Genomic DNA, 23,608 nt, shown 5'->3' on the forward strand with positions numbered 1-23,608 from the left:
CGTCCGGGGCGCTCTAGCCGAGCCCCACTCTGTGGCCGTCGCCCGTTGACAAGCCGCGAGGGGCAGGGCTGCTCCCTATTGGGCGCGCGGCCTCGAGGAGGCGGGCGGCCCGGCTCGCGGCGCGCTGATTGGCTGGGCCCGCCACGCGGGGCGGAGGGGCGGGGCGTGGGGCACGAGGAGCCGGTGACCCGCCGCGTTGGGGGCGCGGGTGGAGGCTGGTGCATGTGGCTCCTCCGCTCGCTGCTGCTGCTGCGCTCGGCGGCCGGGCGCGCCATGTCGCAGGGACCCGCCCGCCGCCAGCGGCCGCCCAAGGACCCGCTGCGGCACCTGCGCACGCGGGAGAAGCGCGGCGCGGCGTGGGAGCCCGGGGGCCCGAACACCGTGTACCTGCAGGTGGTGGCGGCCGGCGGCCGGGACGTGGGCGCGGCGCTCTACGTGTTCTCGGAGTACAACCGGTCAGTGCGCCGCGCCCGGGGGCCCCCGCTGCTGGGGCGCGACCCTGGGCCCTGGGGGTGGGGTGGGGGGAGGTCCCCGGAGCCCCCGACCCGGGGATGCGCGCGTCCCCCTCCAGCCCGGGCGCCCCAGGCCCCACTTGCACACTTGGAGCGCACTCCGGCCCGGGCGCCCCGGGACCGGGGGGCCTCATGCTCGGCATGCGGGGTATCAGCTCAGCTGGCAGGTACGTGCTGGGGGAAGGGACCCGTCTTGGCACCCCCCCCCCAGTCCCCTGCTCTCCTGTCCTAGGGAGGCTCCCCAAGCACCATCCCGATGCCCAGAAACGCAGCCCGGTAGCACGGACAGGGGTGTTTCAGGTGTTTTCTGTCGTGCACAATAAAGCATCTCCAAAGCGTGGCAGGAATCTTAACAGAGTCCCATCTTCTGAGATTCTTGCGTCATGTTTGTCCTGTTGCAGGTACCTCTTCAACTGCGGGGAGGGCGTCCAGAGACTCATGCAGGAGCACAAGTGAGTCAACCATTTTTTGGGGGCGGGTGGTGGGGGGGGAGGCAGAGATGCTCACGGGGGCTTGAGAGCCCAGGGTGAGGGACAAGATGTTTTTATAGCAGAAGAAAGGGCCACTAGGGGGTTGACCTGTGCTGTCCTGCTCAAATGTTTTGTCATTCTTAGGTTGAAGGTGGCTCGTTTGGATAACATATTCCTGACCCGAATGCACTGGTGTAACGTGGGGGGGTTGTGTGGTAAGTATATTCCTTCCAAGGTCAGACGCTGGAGGGAAGCCTCTGGGATTCCTGAGAACCTGCCTGCTTCTTTTTTTTTTTTTTTTTTTTTTGGTTTGTTTTTGGCACATCTTCCAAGTCTAGAGGAGCTGGAATCCTCTTTTCTGCTTGCCCTGTCAGCCGCAGCTTGGAAAGCTGTGACTCAGGACAGATGTGAACATGGATGCTGCTTCTCCAAGCGTTGTCATCTACTCTGTTTATTGAGTTGCCGGACCGGAGATACGTGCCAGTAAACTGGAGGGTGTAGTGGGTGATGGTTACAGGACGTGCGTATACCACTGAGATTATTGGCAGCTACCCACCATCCAGCTCACCCCATTATTCATAACCCAACAACTAGGAAGGTTAAGATTGTGTCACTGCCAAATTCCCCAAGTTTTGTGACATGGTTAGGAAGGAGTGCAACACTGAGACCAAGGCAAGGCAGTGAGGTGCCTACACTGCAGAACTTTAAGCCATCCCTTCATTTGGTGTGATTTTTGCACTCCTCATGCCTCTCTGCCTCACCCCAGCCTCAGCCCTGACCATTCTGGAGGCATCTGAGGAATATGTGGTGTCCCTTACATCTGCAGGAGGAGTCCCTTCTGCCCGGGGTCTGGGATCACTGTACTGAAGCAGGAATGAGGACAAGTAGACTTGCAGCTGGTTAAGGAAGGAGTGCGCCTCCCAGTGGCAGCTACGGGGCCTGGTGATGAGACAGCTTGATGTTCTTTCTCCTTCCAGGAATGATTCTTACCTTGAAGGAAACGGGGCTCCCCAAGTGTGTGCTTTCTGGACCTCCACAACTGGTGAGTACTTCCCCAACCCCCACCCCACTGACTCAGCTTTTCCAGCTGACCCCTCCTTTTTTTTCGTGTCAGTGACCAGCATTTCCGTTTTCTGCAAATTTGTCTTTCGCCCTCCAGAGTTAACCAATGGTGGAGCCTTTCAAGTGAAAGAGACCTGAGTCCAAAGCCTTATTAATTGTACGACTTTGCACCAGTTTCTTTACCTCTTAGAGCCTCAGGTTGTTCATCTGGGAGATGGCTATAAATTCCTAAAGATGCTGAGGATTACATGAAGTGCACATATAAAACAGGCCAACTTATCCCACGTTGGGCACCAAGGAGGCGCACAGTGGATGTTAGCATTTATTCTTAGTAAATTTCAGCCATTTTCATACTTTCCAAACCAGCTTCTTAACACTATTGAGAAGTTGCATGCACGTTGTTAACACCACTGGCTGACAGTTTACTTCCCAGTTCTACAGATGAAAGGCGACCCAGTCGCCAAGTACTATTAATTCTGTCTCCGGGGCAGCCCCGGTGGCGCAGCGGTTTAGCGCCGCCTGCAGCCTGGGGTGTGATCCTGGAGACCTGGGATCGAGTCCCACGTCAGGCTTCCTGTATGGAGCCTGCTTCTCCCCCTGCCTGTGTCTCTGCCCCTCTCTCTCTGTCTCTATGAATAAATAAAATCTTAAAAAAAAAAATTTTTGTTTCCAAAGTAGTGCCTCAGATCCACCCATTTGTTTCCCCTTAAGGCATTTCTTATCTGTGTCTCCTGCCCTATGCTCCTATGACAGCTGCTTATCCCCCACACGGTGGCCAGAGGGGCCTCTTTAGGGCACATGTGTAGGTGCATCACACCCAGAACCCTTGGGGCTTCTCCACTGCAAAGGAGCACAAACACCATTTGTTGTGCCTGTGAGCCCTGGGGTCTTGGCCCTTGTCCATGCCTGGCATCTGTATCCAGTCTCCACACTGGAGCTCTGTGGGCCACTCTTAGCTCTACCCAGAATCCCTTCTCATCCCAAAGCCTGCCTTCTGAGCCTTCAGGGCTCCGCTGAAAGGATGTGCGCGCGGAAGCCCGCCTGACTCTCCAGACAGGGTGTACCCTGGCCCTGGTGTCTCTTGAGCTTCTTGCAGATGCTTAGCACAACTGCTGCTACCCGTTTGTTCGTGCTCATTTGTTTCAGTTTTGTCTCCATTGCATTTTAAGTTTCACGAGGGCGAGGACTCACACCCTGCTCACTGGTGAGCGCTTGGCACCCAGCATATAGTGGACACTCAGTAAACATTTGTGTAAAGGTGATTCAAAATACTAAAGTTCACGTCAATGCCTCTTTTTTAAAAAAAAAATATTCATGAGAGACACAGAGAGGCAGAGACACAGGCAGAGAGAGAAGCAGGCTCCCTGTGGGGAGCCCGATGCGGGACTCAATCCCAGGACCCTGGGATCACGACCTGAGCCAAAGGCAGACACTCAACCACTGAGCCACCCAGGCGCCCAAGATTTTATTTTAGAGCAAGTGCACATGTGGGTGAGTGGGAGGAGGGGCAGAGGGAGAGAGAATCTCAAGCAGACTCCCCACTGAGCACATGGCCCAGCACTGGGCTCTATCTCACGACCCTGAGATCACAGCCTGAGCTGAAATCAAGTCAGACACTCAACCAACCGAGCCACCCAGGCGCCCCAGTGTTGATGCCTGTTGATAATTCTCACATACTGCTGTGTTCTGTGTTTGTACAACCATAGCTGCTGCTTTTCTTTTTCTTTTGTAGGAAAAATATCTAGAAGCTATCAAAATATTTTCTGGTCCATTGAAAGGAATAGACCTGGGTAAGTTCCTGACTCTGACTCCTAATCTACCATTTCTTCTTTATATCTGCCCCAGTCTCTGAAATGAGAATCCGTAAAAAGTAGACTACATTAAACCTTAAAACCGAATGCTTCATCAGTGAGATGCGTGTTTAAAATACTGCCTGTGGCCATTTCTGTGCCCCCACGTCTTGCCCCCACGTACAGGCTAGAGATGGTCTCAGATGGATTGCCTCCAGGTGCCTGTGGTAGGAAGAGGGGATGTGAGCAGAGGAATCTAGAAGCTTGTCACTGTTTACCCTGAGCCTTGGCTCTGGCTGTGCTGGGAGGCCCGCGGCCTCTTCCTGGGGCCTCCGTGCTGGAGTCCACATGCATCCCCAGTTTATCAGTGCTCCTCTCTAACAGAAACACTGATATTTTATTTCAAAATGAATGCCAGCTCTTACAGTCTAGCTGATAGATTCCCTGGCCTCACAATGCTGTGTGTTCACTTATGCCTCTGAAATTTGAGAATTGGTTTCTTTTTTAAAATTTTTTCAAAGAATAGTGATCACAATCTGTTTTTTTGTTGTTGCTTGTTTAGTGTAGTAAATGCTAATGGCTGGTGAATATATATTGGTCTTCTTTCCTAAAAATTGTCATTTAACTCTGAGATTCTGGTTTTAGTGTTGATTCCCAGCAGAATTCCAAGGCAGGTCTTTTGCTCGCGGTTGGTGATCTGGAAAGCTCATCTCCCCACCCCCCACCCAGTGCTTTTGTCCAGTGCAGTTCATTGTCCTTGGTCTTTTTCCCACAGCCGTGAGGCCCCACTCTGCACCAGAATACAAGGATGAGACCATGACCGTCTTCCAGATCCCCATATACAGTAAGTATGTAAGCCTCGTTTCCTAGGAGGAGGGAGCAATGTCGGTCCCAGGCAAGGAAAATGGTGGGGTAAAGACAGAAACTGCTGGAATACCGGCTCTGTTTACCCAGTTTTGTGTTCTGAAGGAGGTTAGGAAATTTCACTGAGGAAGTAAGACACAGTCCCTGCCCTTAAGGAGCTTCTATTTTTTTTTTTTTTTTAAGATTTTATTTATTTATTCATGAGAGACACACAGAGAGCGAGAGAGAGAGAGGCAGAGACACAGGCAGAGGGAGAGGCAGGCTCCATGCAGGGAGCCTGATGCGGGACTCTATCTCAGGACCCCGGGGATCACACCCAGGGCCGAAGGCAGGCACTAAACTGCTGAGCCACCCAGGGATCTCCTGGAGATCTTACACAGTTAACTCCTATGTGATGATCGAGGTCACGCTTTGGGATGTTACCTAATCAAGTAGTGTCAGACGACAGATTGCCCTCAGATGTGCACGTTTATTGCTTGGGGTTTATTTGCCACAGATATTTGGAGAGAGGATGCTGGAGAGGTTCACGTTAGTGAACTTTTTTTTTTTTTTGTATTTTATATAAATATGCTGATGGAAGTGTTAGCTGGCCAAGTGGTCTCAGGGCCAGATGATGTGGTTCTGACTTAGAGACAGTCTGTATGTTAGGCCCTGCCACATAAGAGTCCATGCGCTTGGCCAGTCCCACTACACACCAGGTTGTGCCAATGGTGAGAACACAGGACACTAGGGACATTTCCTTGACAGCGTTGATGCCTGCCCAGGGCTTGAAGAGACACAGACGAGAGCCCCCAAGGAGGGGCAGAGAAGCCCAGCACCGGCCAGGAGATGAAGCTAGCATGGTGCCCATGTAGGGAAGCTGGAGGATGTGTGGCTTGAGCAGAAGCAGACGTGCTGGGGGGAGGGGGGCAGTGAGACGACCGGTCACATCACAGCTCGCCCTCCCTGGCTCACTCCTGGTCCGATGTCTCCTCTTCCCTGACCCCTGCTGACCCCCAGGCCTGATTTGTGTCCCTCACTCTTCCTCCCTTCCTGGCAGGTGCTAGGTTGCTTTAATAATGTGTGTGGCCGTCTGTCCCAGCACCCAGAGGGCCATAAGGAACGAGAGTGCATGCACAGGGCAGACAGGTTTCTGAGACACGGCAGCCGAGCCAGCCTTTTCCTGCCATGATGGGGTTTCATGGCCTAGAGACTTAACGGACTGTGAAGTTTGGCCCCCCGAATGGCACCTGTGGTGCTGGGTAACCTTAGGCCTAGGTTTACCTTTTGAGGGTGGTGCTGGTGCATCACCCAGCCTGCTGCCTGAGTGTGTGTTAGCCCACCAACACCATCGAGTTCCTGCTGTAGCCAGGGCTCTGAGCTGAGCAGAAACGGAAAGGGGATCCAGAGGTCCTGCGGCCCCAAGACCAGGGCAGGGACGTCACTAGCTGTCACAGTAGCAGGCAGGCTGCTTTAGTGGGCACTCTGCCGCGGGTTCGTGCGAACACCTGAGCTCTGGCCCAAAGTTCCCCTCCGGGCCTGGGGTCTGACTGTTTTCCACACTAACCAGGTGAGCTGAAGCGAGCAGAACGCCAGCCATCTCAGAGTCCAGAAAGACTCAGTCCAGGGCAGTCTTCGGATTCTGGATCCGCCGAAAACGAGCAGCACCTTCCAGACGGTAATGCTGTTTAAACAGAAACAGGGCGCTGTCAAGAGACTTGTGGTTTCTTAATCTACGGCCCTTCTGTTTTTTTAATCTACTGCTCCAGATTGGAATTGTTATCATGGGAAGCCTGGGTCCTTCTTCCTCGGCATGCTGTAGGACTCAGCCCGTGGGCAGAGTGGGAAGGGTTGCCATGAAGGTGGCAGTTTGATCCCCAGCCCTGGTGGGGTTTCCCCGGAGGAGGCCAGGGTCTGGCAGATTGGTTCATTCCGAGGCTTTCACACTTTTTTTTTCCATTAACGCAAAGCAATTTTTCACAAATGCGGAAAACTGCTAAGCCGACCCATCAGATCCGTGAGTGGATCTTTCCTTCTACAAGGATGGCCTGCTGAGTGAGTTAAAATCCCAAGATGTGTTGGAGGACTTGGACCACTGAAGGGTCTGTTCTCCAGTGTTGAGCAGGGCTGATACGTCCCTCCTGCCGGGATCGTGTCTGTCTGAGGACCGAGAAGGACAGACCCCGGGCCTGTCCTTCCTGGGATGGCCTAGCTGAAGACCCACACCCGCATTTTCTCTGCAGGCCGTTCCGGCTTTGTGGTGTTCCACATAAGCTTGTTTATAAAGAATGTTACAGCTTATTTTTTCTGTCTCCTCCACATCTCAGTAAATTGTGTCATTTTTCTCAAACATCTCACTAGTCAGTTCTAAAGCTTTTCTGACTGGCGATTTGCATCTTCCATTTACTCTGACATCAGCGTGAGGAGGAAAAAGAACAGGTCCTGCTGGGGAAGGAGCACCAGTATTTCCTTCGACCTTTGTCCGTTTCATTTGGCATGAAGCCGATTTAGACCTCAGGGCATCATCAGTCTGTGAAGCCCGTGAAGCTTCACGTTTGCCTTGTTACAATCAGATTTGTTTTTGCTCAGGTATTGGCCAGAAGAAGAGCGGCCGGGACCCCACCTTGGTTGTAGCTTTTGTCTGTAAGGTAAGCAAGCACCTGTCGGGCAGGCGTGTGATGGTGACGTCGCTTAGCTCTCATCCAGGGATTCGAAGTGAGCGCCTCCTAAGTCCCTGGTGCTGAGAAGAAACACACCTGTTTCTCCTTGCATACTTTCAAATGTTCTTCAGGCAACAGAGCCAGTCTGCCTACATGCTGGCCTATGTTTGCTTACGATCGGCTGTCTTACACTTGAGAAATAAAGGCAACCTCGTTAGCCTTCGCCTGAGCCAGCCTTCACCCAGACTCGTTCCACTATGCTTTAGTTTGTATCCTTTTACTGTAGCTGTTCAGCTGCCAGCACTGGACTAATTTTAACTCTGGCTAGCATTCCCGGAGGCCTGTGTCCACAAACCTGAAGTCGGTCCAGTTCTGTGAAAATTCTATTACCTTAGGGCATTTTAAAAAATTTGACTGATGGTCTAGTTTTAATAGGGCTCTGCACTAAAATTTTATTATCTGCAGCAAACGCTTTAACCTGCGGTAAGGCTCAACCTTGGCCTTCTGTGGGCAGTGATTTTTATTTTATTTTATTTTATTTTTTTTTTTGAGGAGTGATGTCGACTGTATATCTACAGTTCTTACCCAAGTCCTCACACCAACCGGGGAAAATGCTCCCGGAGGGTCAGTCGGAATAGTTACTAGTCGCAAGATCATCATCATCAGTATCCCTCCTGTCAATTTATTTCAATAGTAGTTTTAGAAAAGTCAAGGACGGTTGTTGGTAGGTTCGTTACTTGTGTATTTCTCAGTTTTTAGGCAGCAAAATAATTTCTGAAGTAGGTTTCTGTGTATGTCTGTAATTGTGTCCAGTCCTTTTTACCTCCCTCAATAGAGGCGGTGGGGCGTGATGGGTTGTGCTGTGTGTGGGGTAAACCCTGGCTGTTCCGGGCCACTGTTCCCAAGGCTGCGGCAACGGCCTGGCCCTTCTGAGCGCTGCTCTCACTGGCTCAGTCTCTGGGCCCTTGATCCTCATAGAGCTAGTGTGCTGCTGCTCTGCTGAGGGCTTGGAAGGCAGTAAAGCTGAACTCGTCCCAGCTCTGGGAGGTCAGAGAAGCGAGGGCCTGAGATGCAGACTGCCCTTTGCTAGGAGAGGCCCTGCGTGCCAGCCTGGGGCCTCATGGGATGGCGTTCTTTGTCTCTTCTGTGCTCCACATGTTCCGCATCCTCAGGTGGGAACAGCTTCTCGTGGGTTGAGCTCAGCTCATCATCAAGGGAGGAGCTTTGCCCACCTTTGGTCTGCAAGTTCCTGTGAAACATTAGCGCATGTAGTTTCCCACCTTGGGTCTGTGGAGGGAATGCTGGGTCACAGCAGGGTGTGCTAGTGTCCGTCTCTGAAGAGGTCATCCAGGCTCATCATCTTTGCCTCATACGCACACACTTAAGCTGTAAGCCCTCCTGTAGGGTCACGTTTGCTGAGCCAGAAAATTCTAGAATCCTGGTAAGGCTTGATCCTACATAATCATTCTGTACTTAAAAGTGTATACGTGTTCCAGATCTCCTTCCAGATCTCCAGATCTCACATATGAAATCATATGTGAAAATAAAAAAAAAATCAGAAAGGGCCTAAAATATTAATACATCTTTGAGTATTGAATTACATTGTTGTTTGCCCTCCTAACATAATAAGAGCGTATTGGGGATTTCTCATTACAATTTTCTCCAGGGTAGAAGCAGCATCGTGTCACAGGTACGTGAAAAACTGTCCATGCTTTTGCAACCCCGTCACCGTCAGTGCACTATTGTGTTGCACGGGGATTTGCGTGATCGGTTCTTTGAGGCCACACACTTGTCCCGTTCTGTTAGCTCTTACACAGTGAGCACAAGTGCTTCTCAAGGAGACGCAAAGACTGTTAATCCATTTGGAAATGGAGCACGTTTTATTAAATCTGTAACAAGCTACTGTCGGGAAAGAATGCACGGTGTTTTAAATCGTTGAGCTTCTAGTCCTGAAGTGTTTCAGGATAATCAACTTCCTGGGAATGTAGTGTGGAATGTAGCCTACTTCAATCGCAGAGCAGTGACCGGCCTGCGTTTAGGTGAACGGTGACAAAGCGACATTAGAGAGTAAAAGCACTTGGACGAAGGCTGATGACGGCCGAGCTGCCTCCTCCCTCCTCGCTGAGATGGCCTTTCCCTTCTCTTTGACACAGCTTCACGTGAAGAAGGGCAACTTCCTGGTGCTCAAAGCCAAGGAGCTGGGCCTGCCAGTGTGAGTGTTGGCAGGGTGTGCTGTCGGGGCCCTCGGGGAGTGGGGTGAAAGAGGGGGCCCCTGTGTCCCCGCCGCACCCTGCCTCACGGATGGCTGGCCTCTTCTTTCAGCGGGACAGCTGCCATTGCCCCCATCATTGCTGCTGTCAAGGACGGGAAGAGCATCACTTATGAGGGCAGGGAGGTGAGACACCCTGTTATTGTGATGTTTCAGCTGTGGTAGCCGGGGCCCGGAACAGAGTCGCTGTCTGGGTCAGGCCCTCCCGACCTCACCATTAGGGGAAATGGAACAGCCCTGAATTCCTTCACTTGGCCAAGGGATAAGATGGGGTCTCTGACCGGGACCTGTCCTGCTCACCCACGCTGGCTGTGGATCTGCAGGGGGTCTTGTTAGCGCCTGAGGGCCCTGCTCCTGGTGGGATGGATGCTTCCTCCTGCCAGGCTGGATTTAGGGTCTGCGGCCCCCGAGGAAGGCCACCATGTTGTTGACTGGGATGTTTCCTCCGGGGTCTAAGGATGCCCGGGCCAGTGGCTGCCAACCTGAGGGACCTTGGTTCCACGGCCTCTCTGGGGGTGCGGGCCCTCTGCAGGCCGGCTGGCGGCGTGGGGGTGGCCCTGACCTTGCTTCTGTGCTTGTTCAGGAGGGATCACATAAGGCTGGCCGTTGACCTGAAGCCGGTCAGCGTGTTTGCGGAGCTGGGCCTGGCCCCGCGAGGGAATCGTGACCGCCCTGATTTTGCAGATTTTGCCTGAAGAGATCTGTACTCCTCCAGATCCTGGTCTTGCTTTTATTGTGGTAGAATGTCCGGACGAAGAATTCATTCAGCCCGTGTGTGAGAACGCCACCCTCCGGAGGTAAGGGGGCCCCGGGGCGTCCAGGGGGTGCCTGTCTGACCTGTGGCCCTCCTGGCACGCCGGGCCGTGTCTGCAAACACCCGCGCTCTGAGTGGCCTGGGGGTGCCGGGGTCACGCTCCCACTGCAGGATTTACGGAGGCACTGGCACTTTGGGGCGGGGCTGGTGTGCGCGGCCTTGGCAGTGAGGTGAGGGAAGCTGGAAAACCCGAGAGCAAGCCGCGGTCGCCCTTCGCGGGGGTTCTGAGTCTTCTGAGTCTGGGTCAACGCCCGCCGCACAGCTCACTCCTGCCGTGCAGGTACCAAGGCGATGCCGATGCCCCTGTGGCGCTGGTGGTGCACATGGCCCCCGAGCGTGTGCTGGCGGACCCCAGGTACCAGCAGTGGATGGAGAGGTAGGACCCCTTTGCTTCTGTCCCATTCCCTCTGGACGCGCTGCCTCCCCTCTCTCCCTGGGCTCCCCGCCCCGCCCAGTGTGGGGAGCAGCTACCTGTGCCACTGTGCAGAAAAGCCGCCACTAGGTGGCGCGGTGCGCAGGCCCATGTGGCTTGAGTGGGGCCCTGCGGGGTCCAGCTACTCCAGGCCAGGGTCTGGATGAGCGCCTGCGTCTGCCCCCGATGATCCCTGATCCCATCCTAAAGGAGAGCCTCGTCAGTGTGCAGTGACAGCCTCAGTTTACGGGACATCGGGCGTGTGACAGGCAGTGTGTTGACGACTCTGCATCTCCACCCATTTCCTCCCCTCTTCCCACTAGCCCCGTGAGGCAGAGGTCTGCTAACCTCAGGGACAGAAGAGGTCACCCTGCCTCTTCCTCGGGGCCCCAGTGGCAGAGCTTAGCAGCAGCTGGGAGGGAGGATCAGAGCTGAACTCTGAGCACATGGAACCTGGGGGCGGTTCCAGCCTCTGCTCCTTCCTCATGAGCCCCCAGGCTCCTGCTCTTCCACGCTCCTCACCCCCCCTCCCTGGAGGGCCTGAGTCCTAACGTCCATGACCGTGCCTCCTCTTCTCCCGCCCTGTACTCCACTTTGTTCCCAGCCCCTGGCTGTGGGCTCCTGACATCTTGGTCTTCTGGGTTTTTCTGGGGCTCCTTCCAGCACAGCCAGAGGTGCTTGGGTTTGGAGGGGACACAACGCAGAGGCAGCAGAGCGGGACCCTGGGGCCCATCTCTCTGGACCTGCCACTTACTCGTCTGAACGCTTCCATCTACCTTCTTTGCTCCTGGGGTCATCGCTCCCCTTCGGTGGGAGGCCTCCCCGAGGGATGCTGCAAACGCGCTGTCTTGTCATAGGTTTGGGCCTGCCACCCAGCACCTGGTCCTGAATGAGAGCTGCTCCTCGGTCCACAATCTCCGCAGCCACAAGATCCAGACGCAGCTCGGCCTCATCCACTCTGACATCTTCCCCCCGCTTGCCACCCCCCACCGCCAGGTAGTGTCACCTGCAGCCCCCCAGCCCCTGGCCCAGGCCCTCCTCCACCCCGCTCCCCCACCCCCCCCGGCCTTGTCCTCCTCTCCACAGAGTGTGACTTGTGTCTTCTAGGAGGAACACACCACCTTCCGCGTGCCCACGGTCCGGGGCGAATGTCTCCTCAAGTATCAGCTCCGTCCGCGGAGGGAGTGGCAGAGGTCTGTGTGCGACCCTGAGCTAGCAGAAGGGTCTAGATCGGGGGTTGCCAAGCTCCTCTCGTAAAGGGCCGGGTAGTAAATATTTCAGCCCCAGCGTGGAGTGTGTCCCGGATACTGAACTCTGTCCGCCCCTGCCCCAGACGGAGCCTCGACCACAGGTGAACAAACTGGTGTGACTGAGTTTCCGAGCAAAATCAGGTCCCCAGTTGAGGTGGGAAGAGGCCAGTGATTATTCCTTCCTAAATGTGTTTTCCCTCATGATAACAGTAATACATGTCCCTTGTTTTACAGAGAAAGTGTTTGATGGAAAAGATTAGCCACCCTTAATCCTGTCGTCCGAGATAAGAGATAACGATTGTTAGCGTTTTGTTTCTTAAGTTGGAGCACGTGGCCATGTGTGCTTGTGGCCTGTCTGTTCTAGAGTCATTACGTGGCCTTCAGTAAGGAGACTTTCGTGGGTACTCCGGAGAGGGATGTTTGCTCCTCTTAGATATTTCTAGGTTGTTGTTTTAATGAAGCATTAACTGTTTTGTGTGTCAGTGATTGAGTGGAACTCTGTCCCCTCTGGGTGATTCTTAGATGTGGGGTTACTGGGTCGGGTGTGACCTGTTCTAAGGCACCCAGTGAACGTGACACTGCCCCCAACCCCGTTGATTGTCCAGCCAGTAAGCTGAGAAGTGCTTCCTGCTCCACCACGTCTTTCAGGTTTTGAGTGAGTTGGAGCTTCCTGTCTACTGCTGTGTCTGTGTTAGTTGTTCCTGAATGATGAGGCTCTGCTGTTGAGTAGCTGGGTTTTCCAGGAGACCACATGGTCGTGTTACTGGGGCCCACGGAGGTGGGCTTGGGATTTCAGAGCCTGCTGTCAGCACGTGCAGGCGGTTTGTGAACTTTGATACATGAGCCTGGCCGGGTTCGCCTTGACCTGGGCAGAGTCCAAGTCTTGAACCTCACAGGTGAGAATCTGGGCAGCTGGGCCTGGGGAGCTGTGTGAGCTTCCGGGTGAGTACGGTGTCCGGTCAGGGTGGAGAGCCACAGATCCGAGGCCTGCCTCTCCATGTGGCTGGGACCAGCCACGTCGTAGCATCGGGGCCTTGCTAGAAACGAGACACCAAATCAGGGCCCATGTGTCCACAGGGCTCTCGGGTGACAGGCTGTGTACGTGTTAGTGCGGGAGCTGCTGCTCTTTGGCTATGCTTGTCAGCTGGGACTGTGTGACCCTTCCCTCCCTTTCTCTCGCACCCAGGGGACATGAGGCAGGGTCTGGGGACATTTTTAGTTGTGATGGTCTGACAAGGGTTGGGGGTGCCAGGGGCATCCAGCAAGTAGAGGTCGGGGGTGCTGCATGGGACTCTGCCCCAGATGTCAGAAGCGCCAAGATTGTCACATTGTGAGCCAAGATGTCCTGAGGGCTCCAAGACCCCTGCTTACCTGAGAAGGGTTCCACATGCAGGAGAACAGCAGTGCCCAGGGTCACTTAGACTTCGGTCTTGATCTGGAGAACCTTCTGCACATTGTATCCATAAATTGATTCTGGGTACCCAGATCCGTGTTTGCTTGAGGCCACGTGCCCGCCCACTTGGTCACCTGAGATGGCTTTTTTCCCTGCAGGGATGCTGTCATTGTCTGCAATCCCGATGAATTCATAGCTGAGGCCCTGGAGCTCCCCAATTTCCAAGAGAGTGTGCAGGAATACCGGAAGGCTATGCAGGACGGCCCAGCCCCAGCAGGTGAGCAGAAGACCACGGAGCGACCTTCCTCTCTTGGCTGCTACCCTCCTGCGGGTATTTTCAAAGCACTAAGTAAAACGTCCCCCTGGCACCATTGAACCAGGTCTAGTTACATAATCCGCTGCTCCTTTATTCTCCAGGAGCACCTGTGCCTGCCCGCCTGCCCTCTCCACCAAGACCAGTTCAATCTGAACGTTTGGCGATGGTGCCCAGCTGTTCTGTAGCAGGCGTGCACCATGTGCAGCGGGTCTGGGAGCCCCTGCAAGACTATAGAAAGAACTTTGCACCAAGGCTCAGTCAACTCGGGATCTAGTCCTGCCTTTGCAGATAGGGATCCACGGAAGACCTGGCCACGTCACTAGCCTTGCTGGGCTTTTCCTCTGCCCTATCAGGAGGAGTCGTTAGGAGCTTGGGGACCTCTGCTCCAGGAGCTGGTTTTCATAGCGTGCTTTTCAGCTCATGCTAGAAGCAGGGAGTGCTGGACTAACAGTGTGTTGGCATGAACGTAGCCAGGTGGTCTTTCACCCAGTTGCAGGTTCTCCCTGGAACTCTGCCTGGGTTGGTGCGGAGCCTCTTTCAAAGTAGCCTTCCTGTCTGTCTGGGGAAGACTGACTTCCCTAACTCACCTTTGGGGGTGTGACACTGGATTTCTGGGTTGCACGTTAAAGATCCCCTGGGATCATCAGGTCTCTCTGGCCCCAAGTCCTGGCTCTGCCTCTTCCTCTCTGGAGGGCTGGCCCTCGGAGCCCGTTTGCACCCTATAAAGCAGGGGGCTTCCTATTCAGCAGGGCAGTATGGCACCCACAGGAAGTACAGGTCTGGTGGTGACAGCTGGACGCCAGGTGGATGCCAGTCCCTTGACGTAAATGATTCATATAACGTGGAGAAGTGCCCTGTGGTTTTTTTTGTGGGTTTTTTTGAGATTTTATTTATTCGTGAGAGACACAGAGAGGCAGAGACACAGGCAGAGGGAGAAGCAGGTTCCCTGCAGGGAGCCCGATGCAGGACCAAATCCCGGGACTCCAGGATCACACCCTGAGCCAGAGGCAGACACTCAACCACTGAGCCACCCAGGTGCCTGAGAAGTGCCCTGTGGTATGTAAGAGCCTTAGAGCAGCTCTCTGGATGGACAGGCTATGGGGTTTACTTGCCCTCTCTCCCAGACAGCCATTTACCCACAAACAGCCTGTGGCTCTGCCTCAGAGGAAGAGGTCCTCATGTAAGGACACCTGCGGGGGCATCTCCAACCTCTCCTGGGAAGCCGGATGCTGGCTCACTTTTGATCCAAAGAAATGGACTCTTTTCCACAGAGAAAAGAAGCCAGTATCCAGAAATCATCTTCCTCGGAACAGGCTCTGCCATCCCGATGAAGATTCGAAACGTCAGCGCCACGCTTGTCAACATAAGGTACTGCTGTTCCCCAAGGGGGCCTCGGTCCACCGGGGAGCCTGCGGGTCCTGCCCCCCACCCCCAGCCCAGGCTAACGTGAAGATGGGCCAGTGTGACTCTGCCTGAGTTTGTCACCTTGGCCAGAGCATCTGGAAGAGGAGTCGTGGGTGTTCACGCCCCTAAGAGGCTCCAAGAATGGCCAGACTCCATCCCCTGTTCTCCTGCCGAGGGAAACAGCGGCTCTGCTGTAGGTTGCACCTCACTGAGAAACCACCTCACTGCGTTTTCCCAGTAGTCCTACGAAGCAGTGACTGCCTGTTTCCTTGATCGGTGAACTAACTAACCTTCCCAGAGGTTGCTCGTTCTCACAGCTGGTCGGGGGCAGATCTGGAATGTGAGTTAGTGTCTACACTGCTGTGCCACACCCTGTCCTCGCTGGTCACTGCCGGTGTGGGGACAGCTGCTGGGTGCATGCGTTTGTCTCATGTTCAGGCCCTGGACTGGGGGCTTTTTGGTGGACTCTGGGGTTTGCGTGGTGTCCTTGCCAGCAAAGAAGAGAACCCAGGGCACCGTGTAGCATTCACGTCTGCAGACGCCTACGTGAGGGAAGACAGACCAGGACGTAGCAGGCTGGCTTTCAATCTGCTGTGTCAGCTCAGATGCTGGGGGTGGATGAGGACAGCACTTACAGTGCACTGTGCTAGCAGAACTACGCCGTCTGGGACACACTTCTCCTGCCACCAAGGAGATGCAGGAAAGCACCTCGGCAGGCCTGTCCTGGGGGGCCGCGGGGCCCAGTAGAAGGGGCTTCTTCCGGAACCCTGGGTGGCAGAGGCTTCCGCAACACAGTCCGTCTGCAGGAGGCCCTGTGTCTGGACTCAGGTGTCTCCCTGGAGCGCGGGCACACTGCTCCCAGTCTGGTGGCTCCTCCAGAGGGGGACAAAGGCCGGCAGGAGACTCGCCTCTCCTGTGGCGCCGAGGCTCTGTGATGGGCCATGGGGATCGAAGCAAGCTGAGCCCGACTCACTGGCAGCAGCAGGCCTCCCCGGGGCACTCCCCTGCAGGGGTACCCGCAGCCTGTCCTGCACTAGCCCGTGGGGTGGAGAGCAGGCCAAGAGGCTCAAACTCCTTGACTAGGGCAGCAGGTGCATGGCAGCCAGACCTCCCACGTCCACACACGGTGCCCGCAGCTGGTATCATCTATGGGGGGTGTCGCCACGTTCATTTTAAATAATCAGAGATGCAACCTCAGGGGTAAAGGGTTTCATCCTCCCATTCCCCAACTGTCTCTGTGCCAGCCTTTGTGCAGCGCTGGGTACTCCATATAGGTTCAGGGTCTCAGGGTTCCGGGGCTGATCGGTTCCTTTATGTGATGAGCTCAGACGCCTGAAACCGCCTTTGTGTGTAGAGACGCTTCTGAGTGAGCACGAGAGGTTCTGGAAGGTATAGGAAGTACGCGACTGCTGCCTCCTCTTCTCCCTGAAGCCTCTCCCAGCAGCCTGACCGTCGCTCTTGCCTGCAGCCCCGACAGGTCCCTGCTCCTGGACTGTGGCGAAGGCACGTTCGGGCAGCTTTGCCGTCACTACGGGGACGAGGTGGACAGGGTCCTGGGCACCCTGGCTGCCGTGTTCGTGTCCCACCTGCACGCGGATCACCACACGGTGAGTGGTGGGGGACGACCCCATGGAGGGCAGGTGCTGTCTGGGTCCGTGCGCGCCCCCAGCTGGCCTTCAGTGCTGCGCCCAGACGCACCAGGGCCCCAGCTGTTTCACCGCTGCAGTCGCTCTGCTGGGGGAGCCACCTTGTCCCTCCGTTCGCGTCCCCCATCCCACAGCAGCGGGGCTTTGGCCTTCACGGGGCTGGCCCCGAGGGGACCTCAGCTGGGTCCCTAGTCACACTGCCCATGGCCACCCTGGGGGATGGTGGCCGACAGGGAGGGAGGAGCCGCTGCACAACAAGGACTCCAGGAGGGGGACGCGGGGCAGAGAGCCAACTTTGGCCACGGCTGACGTGTGTCCCCTTCCTCGCCCCCAGGGCTTGCTGAATATCCTACTGCAGAGAGAACGAGCTCTGGTGAGTGTGGCACTTGATTTTGTTGCCATTTGAGTTGGTTGGCTGGCACGTCAGCAGCCACACCTCCTGCCACTCGGAACTGCTCCCGTCGAGACGCCTGTCGCTGACTTGGCGCTTGGGTGTCCTTGTCTCAGGCATCTCTAGGGAAGCCGTGTCACCCTCTGCTGGTGGTCGCCCCAACCCAGCTCAAGGCCTGGCTCCAACAGTACCACAACCACTGCCAGCAGCTGCTGCACCATGTCAGGTGAGTGTCGGCACCTGGGCCCCCGGGCTGGGTGTCCACAGCGGGTGGGCCATGAAACCCCGACACCGGGGCAGGCAGCCTCCCCCAGGACTGGACCCCAGATGGCGTGGGGGGTGGGGGTGGGAGGAACGCTTCGACTCTGGGGCCGAATCCAGCAGCTGGTACCCGTGTCCATGTGAGGACCTGACACATCTCTGCTCAGCCCTCCTTCTGGTTCTGTTCTAGTTTCTAGATTCCCGCCAGCTCTTCTCCATGGAACCACTCCAGGGCCGAGCACCCGACCAATGGCTGGCAGAGGCCCGCCCCTCCTGCCCCAGAGAGGGGTCTCTCTGTGGGGGGTCTGCCCTGGCCTGCAGGGTGGGCCTCCCCTTCCCCCACCACGGGCAGCACTTCTCCGCCATGTCCCTTGCTGTGGTCTTGGGTGTTGATATTCAGCTCTTTTATTAAATTGACTATTGTTTCCTCTTAGTGACTCATTCCCGTCTCTTTATGACAATGAGTTTGGGGTTTGTTCTTCAGCCAGACGCTTGAACTTTGAATTATATTAAAAATATTTTGTTTCACGTTTGCCCTGGAACCACTTTGTGTCCTCACAGCCTGATTCCTGCCAAGTGCCTTCAGAAAGGAGCGGAGGTCTCCAGTCCCGCGGTTGAAAGGCTGATTGCGTCGCTGTTGGGAGCCTGCGACTTGGAAGAGGTAAGGGGGCCCCCGCAGGCGGGGAGAGTGAGGGGGCCATGGCTGCAGGCCGCTCACCTGCTCCTTCAGTTTCAGACCTGCCTGGTGCGCCACTGCAAGCATGCTTTCGGCTGTGCGCTGGTCCACACGTCCGGCTGGAAAGTGGTCTATTCCGGGGACACCATGCCCTGCGAGGCTCTGGTCCAGATCGGTGAGTTTAGGTGGCAGTGGCAGGGTTGTGGTCCTAGCGGGCGCACAGGGCAAGACACAGCCGAGGACCCAGGGCCAAGCATGTCTCAGGCCGGGGACTCTGCTCCAGTGTCCCTGCCCCTTACTCTCTAGGGAAGAACGCCACCCTCCTGATACATGAGGCCACGCTGGAAGATGGCCTGGAGGAGGAGGCCGTGGAAAAGACACACAGGTAGGGGAGACCCTCGGGCCACCCACCACCTTCCCCCAGGTGACACTCAGAGCAGCCTGGCATCAGCCCCGTAGGGACAGACTGCTCTGCAGTGACCGTGACGCAAGGCCGGCCTGCTCCCCGCCCTGGGGGTTCCTGCCTTCATTTCTGCAGCCGCCCAGGCGAGGTGCTGGCTGGGGCAGGTGTCTGAGGGTGTTGCAGATACACTGGCACACACGGTCCCATGTCAGGGAGCTGCCGGGGAGGGGGCTCAGGGACAGGCAGGGCAGGCAGCTCACTGACAACCCGGCTCTTGGCCCTTGGAGTCTGTGTCAGGGGGAGCCCTGCTGACCCCCCCGGCGGGGTTCATGCGGGAATCTGGGGGCTGGGGTTGCCCCATGCTTAGGCGTCAGCCTTACGCGGCCTTCTGCTGGCAGCACCACCTCCCAGGCGATTGGTGTGGGGGTGCGCATGAATGCGGGGTTCACCATGCTGAACCACTTCAGCCAGCGCTATGCCAAGGTGCCTCTCTTCAGCCCCGACTTCAACGAGAAAGTGGGGATTGCCTTTGACCACATGAAGGTCTGTGCCCCTTGGGTTGGTGGGGCTGGAGACTGCTCCCAACACGGGGTGCTGGGTGCTCGGGAGGTGTCTGTCCATCCCCCACCACGGCCAGCTGGTCCCACCACGGCCAGCCCATGTGTGTCCCCCCCCCCACCATGGCCAGCCCGTGTCCCCCACACACGGCCAGCCCGTATCCCCCCCCCAACCACAGCCTACCCGTCCCCCGCCCAACCACCACCACTGCCAGCCTGTCCCCCATCACACCACCTGTCCCTAGGACAGACTGGAGTGTTGCAGCTGCTGGGAGTGACGGGGTGCAGGGAGGGGGGAATTCTCCCTGCGGTTCCCACAGCCACATGACCAGCACCTCAGCACTTGGTTGGGGGGAGGTGGGTGCTCCCCTCTCTGGCCAGGGAAGTCAGCCAGCCTCGCCCCCTGGCCTCCCTGAATGAGGGCAGGAGCCAGGGTTTGCCTCTGAGGAGCTGGGAGTCCAGAGTCCTGACTGCCTCTCCTTTCCGGAGGCCCGTTTACAGTGTTGCCCCCTCGGCCAGGAGTGGGGCATCTGCACCCCTTCTGGAGAGGGCTCCCCCACTCCCCCACCCCCCATCCTGTTTTTCCCCCACGGCCAGTGGACACGGAGGTGGGTGACAGAGCTTCCTTGGCCTGGCTCCTGCCGCGCCCCACCCCCCCCCCCCCCCCGCCCCTGACGCAGGTCCTGTTCCCCGCTGCCCTCCAGGTCTGCTTTGCGGACTTCCCGACGGTGCCCAGGCTGAGCGCCCCGCTGAAAGCCCTGTTTGCCGGCGACATCGAGGAGATGGAGGAGCGCAGGGAGAAACGGGAGGTGCGGCAGGCGCGGGCGGCGCTGCTCTCAGGGGAGCAGGCGCGCGGCCCTGATGACAGGACGCCCCCGCAGAAGCGGGCCCTCGTGGAGCAGCCTCGGAGTCCGCAGAGCAAGAAGGTCAGGGCGCAGTGAAGGCCTGGGAGGGACCCTGGGCTCGGAAGGCGGCGTCCTCGGCTCGGCTCACGGGGAGGCACCAGGGCGAAGGAGGGCGTGAACGCGGGCCTGGGCTGGGCCCCTCCACAGGGACAGACCTGCTGGATGGGTCGTACCGCCGCCACCTGGCACGGCTTTGGACCCGAGGCTGCTGGACGGAAGAACAGGGACAACTGGGAGTTGGTACTGACCATTTTTAAGGAAGCTGCACGGAAAACGCAGCATGGCCTGCCTGTTCCAGTCACGTGCTCCCTCTGCACACCCGCGCCAAGCTGGGTCACAGGACGCTGGGTCGTGGACACAATGTCAGAGTATTCAGGACTCCGGGAATAGCGTTGCCAGAGGCAGGCCTCAAGATGCTGCCTGGAACCCGAGTGTTGTGCTTTGCCCCGGTGCCACCTGTGAGTAGGAGCCTCCTGCCCTGCGGCACAGTGCTCCCTGGCACCCACGGTGACCTGGAAGCCGGCTCTGCTGGTGGTGGTGAGGGCCTTCAGAGCCTGTCCCCGGAGAAAAGGGGGGAGACCAGGGATGGGTCTCTGCCCCCCAGTGAGATCTGGCCCCCCTACTGCCCTCAGTGTGTTGACAAATCAGTCGTGGATTGGGCCCTCTCGCCCTCCCTTGGGGATCTAACAATGGAGAGAATTCCCGGTGGATCCGTATTTGTTGGTAAGAACAGAGCTTTAAAAGCTCAGGTGACTTAGAAGAGATGGTTCGAGGACTCAGCCTAGCCCAGCCGTGACCGCAGGTGTCCTCCCGAGGAGTGTCCCCCACAAGCTTATTGTTGAAACAAGAAGATAGGCCACGCTCAGGGATAATAAATCTATTTTAATAACATTACTTTTGACAACTATTTGTACATGTATTTAAAGGTATCTTTCGACCCCTGGGCTCCGTTACAAATTGGGTACTGACCCGTCCTTGCCAGGAAGTGAGCAAAGCTGTTAACACCAAAAGTTGGCAAATCCCACCATCAGGGCAGGGTTATTTTACACTGTGTTGGGAAAAAATAACTAAGCATTTAGATTTCTCATTGTACACCTATACATTGGTTTAGTTTGAGTGGCTCAAATTAAACAAATATAGATTTCATATGTACAAATATTATATCATGTATAGGTATATCGCATCTATTTTAAAAGGATAAAATTGGAAAGTCTGACTTGGCATGCATGACCCGAACCTGTGTCTCGCTCCCTTCATCCCCAAGTGTGACTGGGCTCCCCAAGGACAGACGGGACACCCCAAGGGCGGAGAGGGGGTGATGAGCCACTGCTGAGCGAAGCCCGCCGCGCTGCAGGGCCGGTGGCACCCGCCTTGGGTCTCCACAGGCCGCCTTCCCATCCTCCAGGTAACAGGTTTATTGCTAGTCCCTGTGGCCGCCCCAGCCCAGCGATGAGCCCGTGGAGACTGCGGAATTACCGTCGGTGGAGGTTGCTGGGGGTGGGGGGGGGGTGCGATCTTTGGGCCCCCAACACCCTCGGGACCGTCTTTTAAATTCAGAAGTAGAAAAAGGTGGTGATGACAGGAGCGCTCGGTCACACAGTCAGGGAAAACTCAAACCATCAGAAAGTGGAACAAATTTTGTTTTAAGCCATTGACTTTAGAGCCCACGCGTTAAGGGCAGCCTTGATTTACACGGGGTGCCACCCACTCCCACCCCGACTTGTGCAGCGGGCAAAGGTCAGGGCCCGAACTCTGCGCTGCAGGTGGGACGAGCGATCGGCCTCCCTCACCCTCCCGCGCACCCCCAGCCTACACCCGCAGAGGACCTTGCTGACACGAAGCCCTGGGGCGGACGGGTGCCGCGCCGCACGGAGGCTGAAAGTAGATCAAAATAGGCACAAAGTCAAAAGGCAAAGATCAAACAAAAGGCCAAAATCACCACCCCAAGGGAACAACAAGGTCGGCCCTAACACGGGCCACGCAGGCCGGAGGTGACAGCGATCCGCACGGCGTGCAGGGCTCCAGCCGGCGCGCGGCCAGCCCAGGGGGCAGGGGTGGGGCCCAGTATGTACACGCGGGGCGGGGTGGCGCGGGTCAGAGGGCGGTGCTCTCAGACTCCTCCTCCGAGTCCCTCTTGTCTGTCACCGAGTGTCGCCGCGCGTGCTCCAGGGGGCTCAGGCGGAGCGGCGGCCCCAGCTCTACGTGGATGGAGGGGATGTCAAAGTGGACGAGATCTGCGGGGCGGCAGAGAGAGGCGACTGAGGGCGGCTGGCGGGAGGTGGTGGCCGCGCGGTCACCGGGGTCGCCGGCCAACGCGGACATCCTGTCGCAGGGTCAGGTGGGGGTTCGGCTGCCCCGAGCACCCCAATCCCATCCCACCAGGGAAGTTGGAGGAGGAGCGCTGGGACAGCTCCAGCCGCGGCCTCTGCACACCCTCCAGCTCTATGCCCAGGCTGCTTTCTGGGCAGGCCTCAGGGACCCCTGTCCGGAGTTTCAGGGCTGCATTTAGTTCCCTAGTGTATACGGGAACAGGGCAGGAGGCCCTGGGAAGGCACCCCAAGCCCGTGAACAACCGGGGAGTCGAGCTGGTGCCTGCATCCTAAGACCCCAGACAGACCTTTCTTGTGGCTGCTGGAGGCAGGCAGGCAGTGGGCCTCTGCTGGGAGGGTGTTGGTGGGGGGGACCCACCTCTCGGCACCAGGGCAGCTGCTCACCTCTGGGTGCATCCTTACTGTGGCCACTAAAAGGTCATTGTTTCTGGGAGATGCTCAGCAGACTGTGCTCAGCATCTGAAACTGGGACCTCTGCGTGACAGCAAAGGCTGGGCCACTGCACAGGGTTGGCAGCTCCGGACGGGCAAGGCCACGCTGGAGGTGCAAGTGGTGGCGGGAGCTGAGCTCCTGGACCCTGGGGGAGTGCGGGGGGGGGCTCCAGAACCAAGGACCCTGATGGCGACACCCCTTCCTTGGCCTGCTTCCTCCCAGGCCTCTAAGGGCTTAGCCTTGCTGTCATCCTGGGCCCGGACCACAGGGACGTGTTCCTGGAACGAGGGCAGCCCTGGGCCAGCCTGGAGTCAGGCATGGGGTGGTTTCTTAGTCTTCAGGAGTTTTAGGTAAAACCAACATTCACACCATACCAGGTGGACAGACAGACATTGGACACGGTGTTAAAAGACATACAAACATGGAAGCTGTGGGACAAAGGTCCTTCTGTCACTCCCCAGCCACCACCACCCCCAAAGACGGTCCTCAAAACATCATTCCTGCCTGTCTCCATCCCACTACCTCGGAACGGAGATGGGGTCCCAGGCTCGGCTCTGCCAGTGGCACTCGCTCCCCCTGCCTCAGGTGACAGCTACGGGATGCAGCCTTGGGCCACCCGCCCCGCAGCGTTCTGCTGGGCACCGGCCCTCCCTGCTGCTCGGGCTTAAAATCCCGTCCCTGGCATTGCAAGTGTGGCCTTGGGCGAGTTTACCCTCCCACCAGCGTCCCAGCAGATTCCCCAGAGGGAATCGCAGAACAGGAGGGCAGACTTGAAGGGGACTCAGCCGGTGCGACCCTGACCCTTCCCTTCG

The 23,608-nt window shown here is 57.0% G+C and overlaps 3 protein-coding genes across 7 annotated transcripts in view; 1 reads left to right on the forward strand and 2 right to left on the reverse strand.

Annotated features, from left to right (window-relative positions):
* LOC140625845 (uncharacterized) overlaps window positions 1-224 on the reverse strand; it is a 45,588-nt gene extending 45,364 nt beyond the window's left edge. Inside the window, exon 1 of the mRNA XM_072813510.1 lies at window positions 1-224. Within this exon, the coding sequence (XP_072669611.1) occupies window positions 1-224 (224 nt within the window).
* On the forward strand, window positions 199-20,928 carry ELAC2 (elaC ribonuclease Z 2). Of its 2 annotated transcripts, none has more exons than XM_072821075.1 (24): window positions 199-455; window positions 914-964; window positions 1,127-1,197; window positions 1,960-2,024; window positions 3,777-3,834; window positions 4,610-4,678; window positions 6,248-6,355; window positions 7,267-7,325; window positions 9,491-9,549; window positions 9,660-9,732; window positions 10,291-10,403; window positions 10,701-10,796; window positions 11,690-11,828; window positions 11,940-12,025; window positions 13,634-13,752; window positions 15,063-15,159; window positions 16,664-16,802; window positions 17,176-17,214; window positions 17,349-17,458; window positions 18,055-18,154; window positions 18,230-18,344; window positions 18,476-18,554; window positions 18,971-19,115; window positions 19,834-20,928. In XM_072821075.1, exons 1-24 carry the CDS (start codon window positions 223-225, stop codon window positions 20,068-20,070), a joined length of 2,460 nt encoding a protein of 819 aa, XP_072677176.1. In that variant the 5' UTR covers window positions 199-222; the 3' UTR covers window positions 20,071-20,928. The 2 variants fall into 2 exon arrangements, with proteins under 2 accessions (XP_072677176.1, XP_072677175.1); XM_072821074.1 differs by having other exon boundaries at window positions 200-455; window positions 18,224-18,344.
* ARHGAP44 (Rho GTPase activating protein 44) overlaps window positions 20,897-23,608 on the reverse strand; it is a 171,369-nt gene continuing 168,657 nt past the window's right edge. For all 4 annotated transcript variants that reach the window (XM_072821073.1, XM_072821070.1, XM_072821071.1 and 1 more), the window contains one exon: window positions 20,897-22,268. In XM_072821073.1, the coding sequence (XP_072677174.1) occupies window positions 22,129-22,268 (140 nt within the window). In that variant the 3' untranslated portion in view covers window positions 20,897-22,128. The remainder of the gene's footprint in view (window positions 22,269-23,608) is intronic.

The sequence above is a fragment of the Canis lupus genome, chromosome 3 (genome assembly GCF_048164855.1).
Source record: "Canis lupus baileyi chromosome 3, mCanLup2.hap1, whole genome shotgun sequence".
Taxonomy (NCBI): Eukaryota; Metazoa; Chordata; class Mammalia; order Carnivora; family Canidae; genus Canis; species Canis lupus.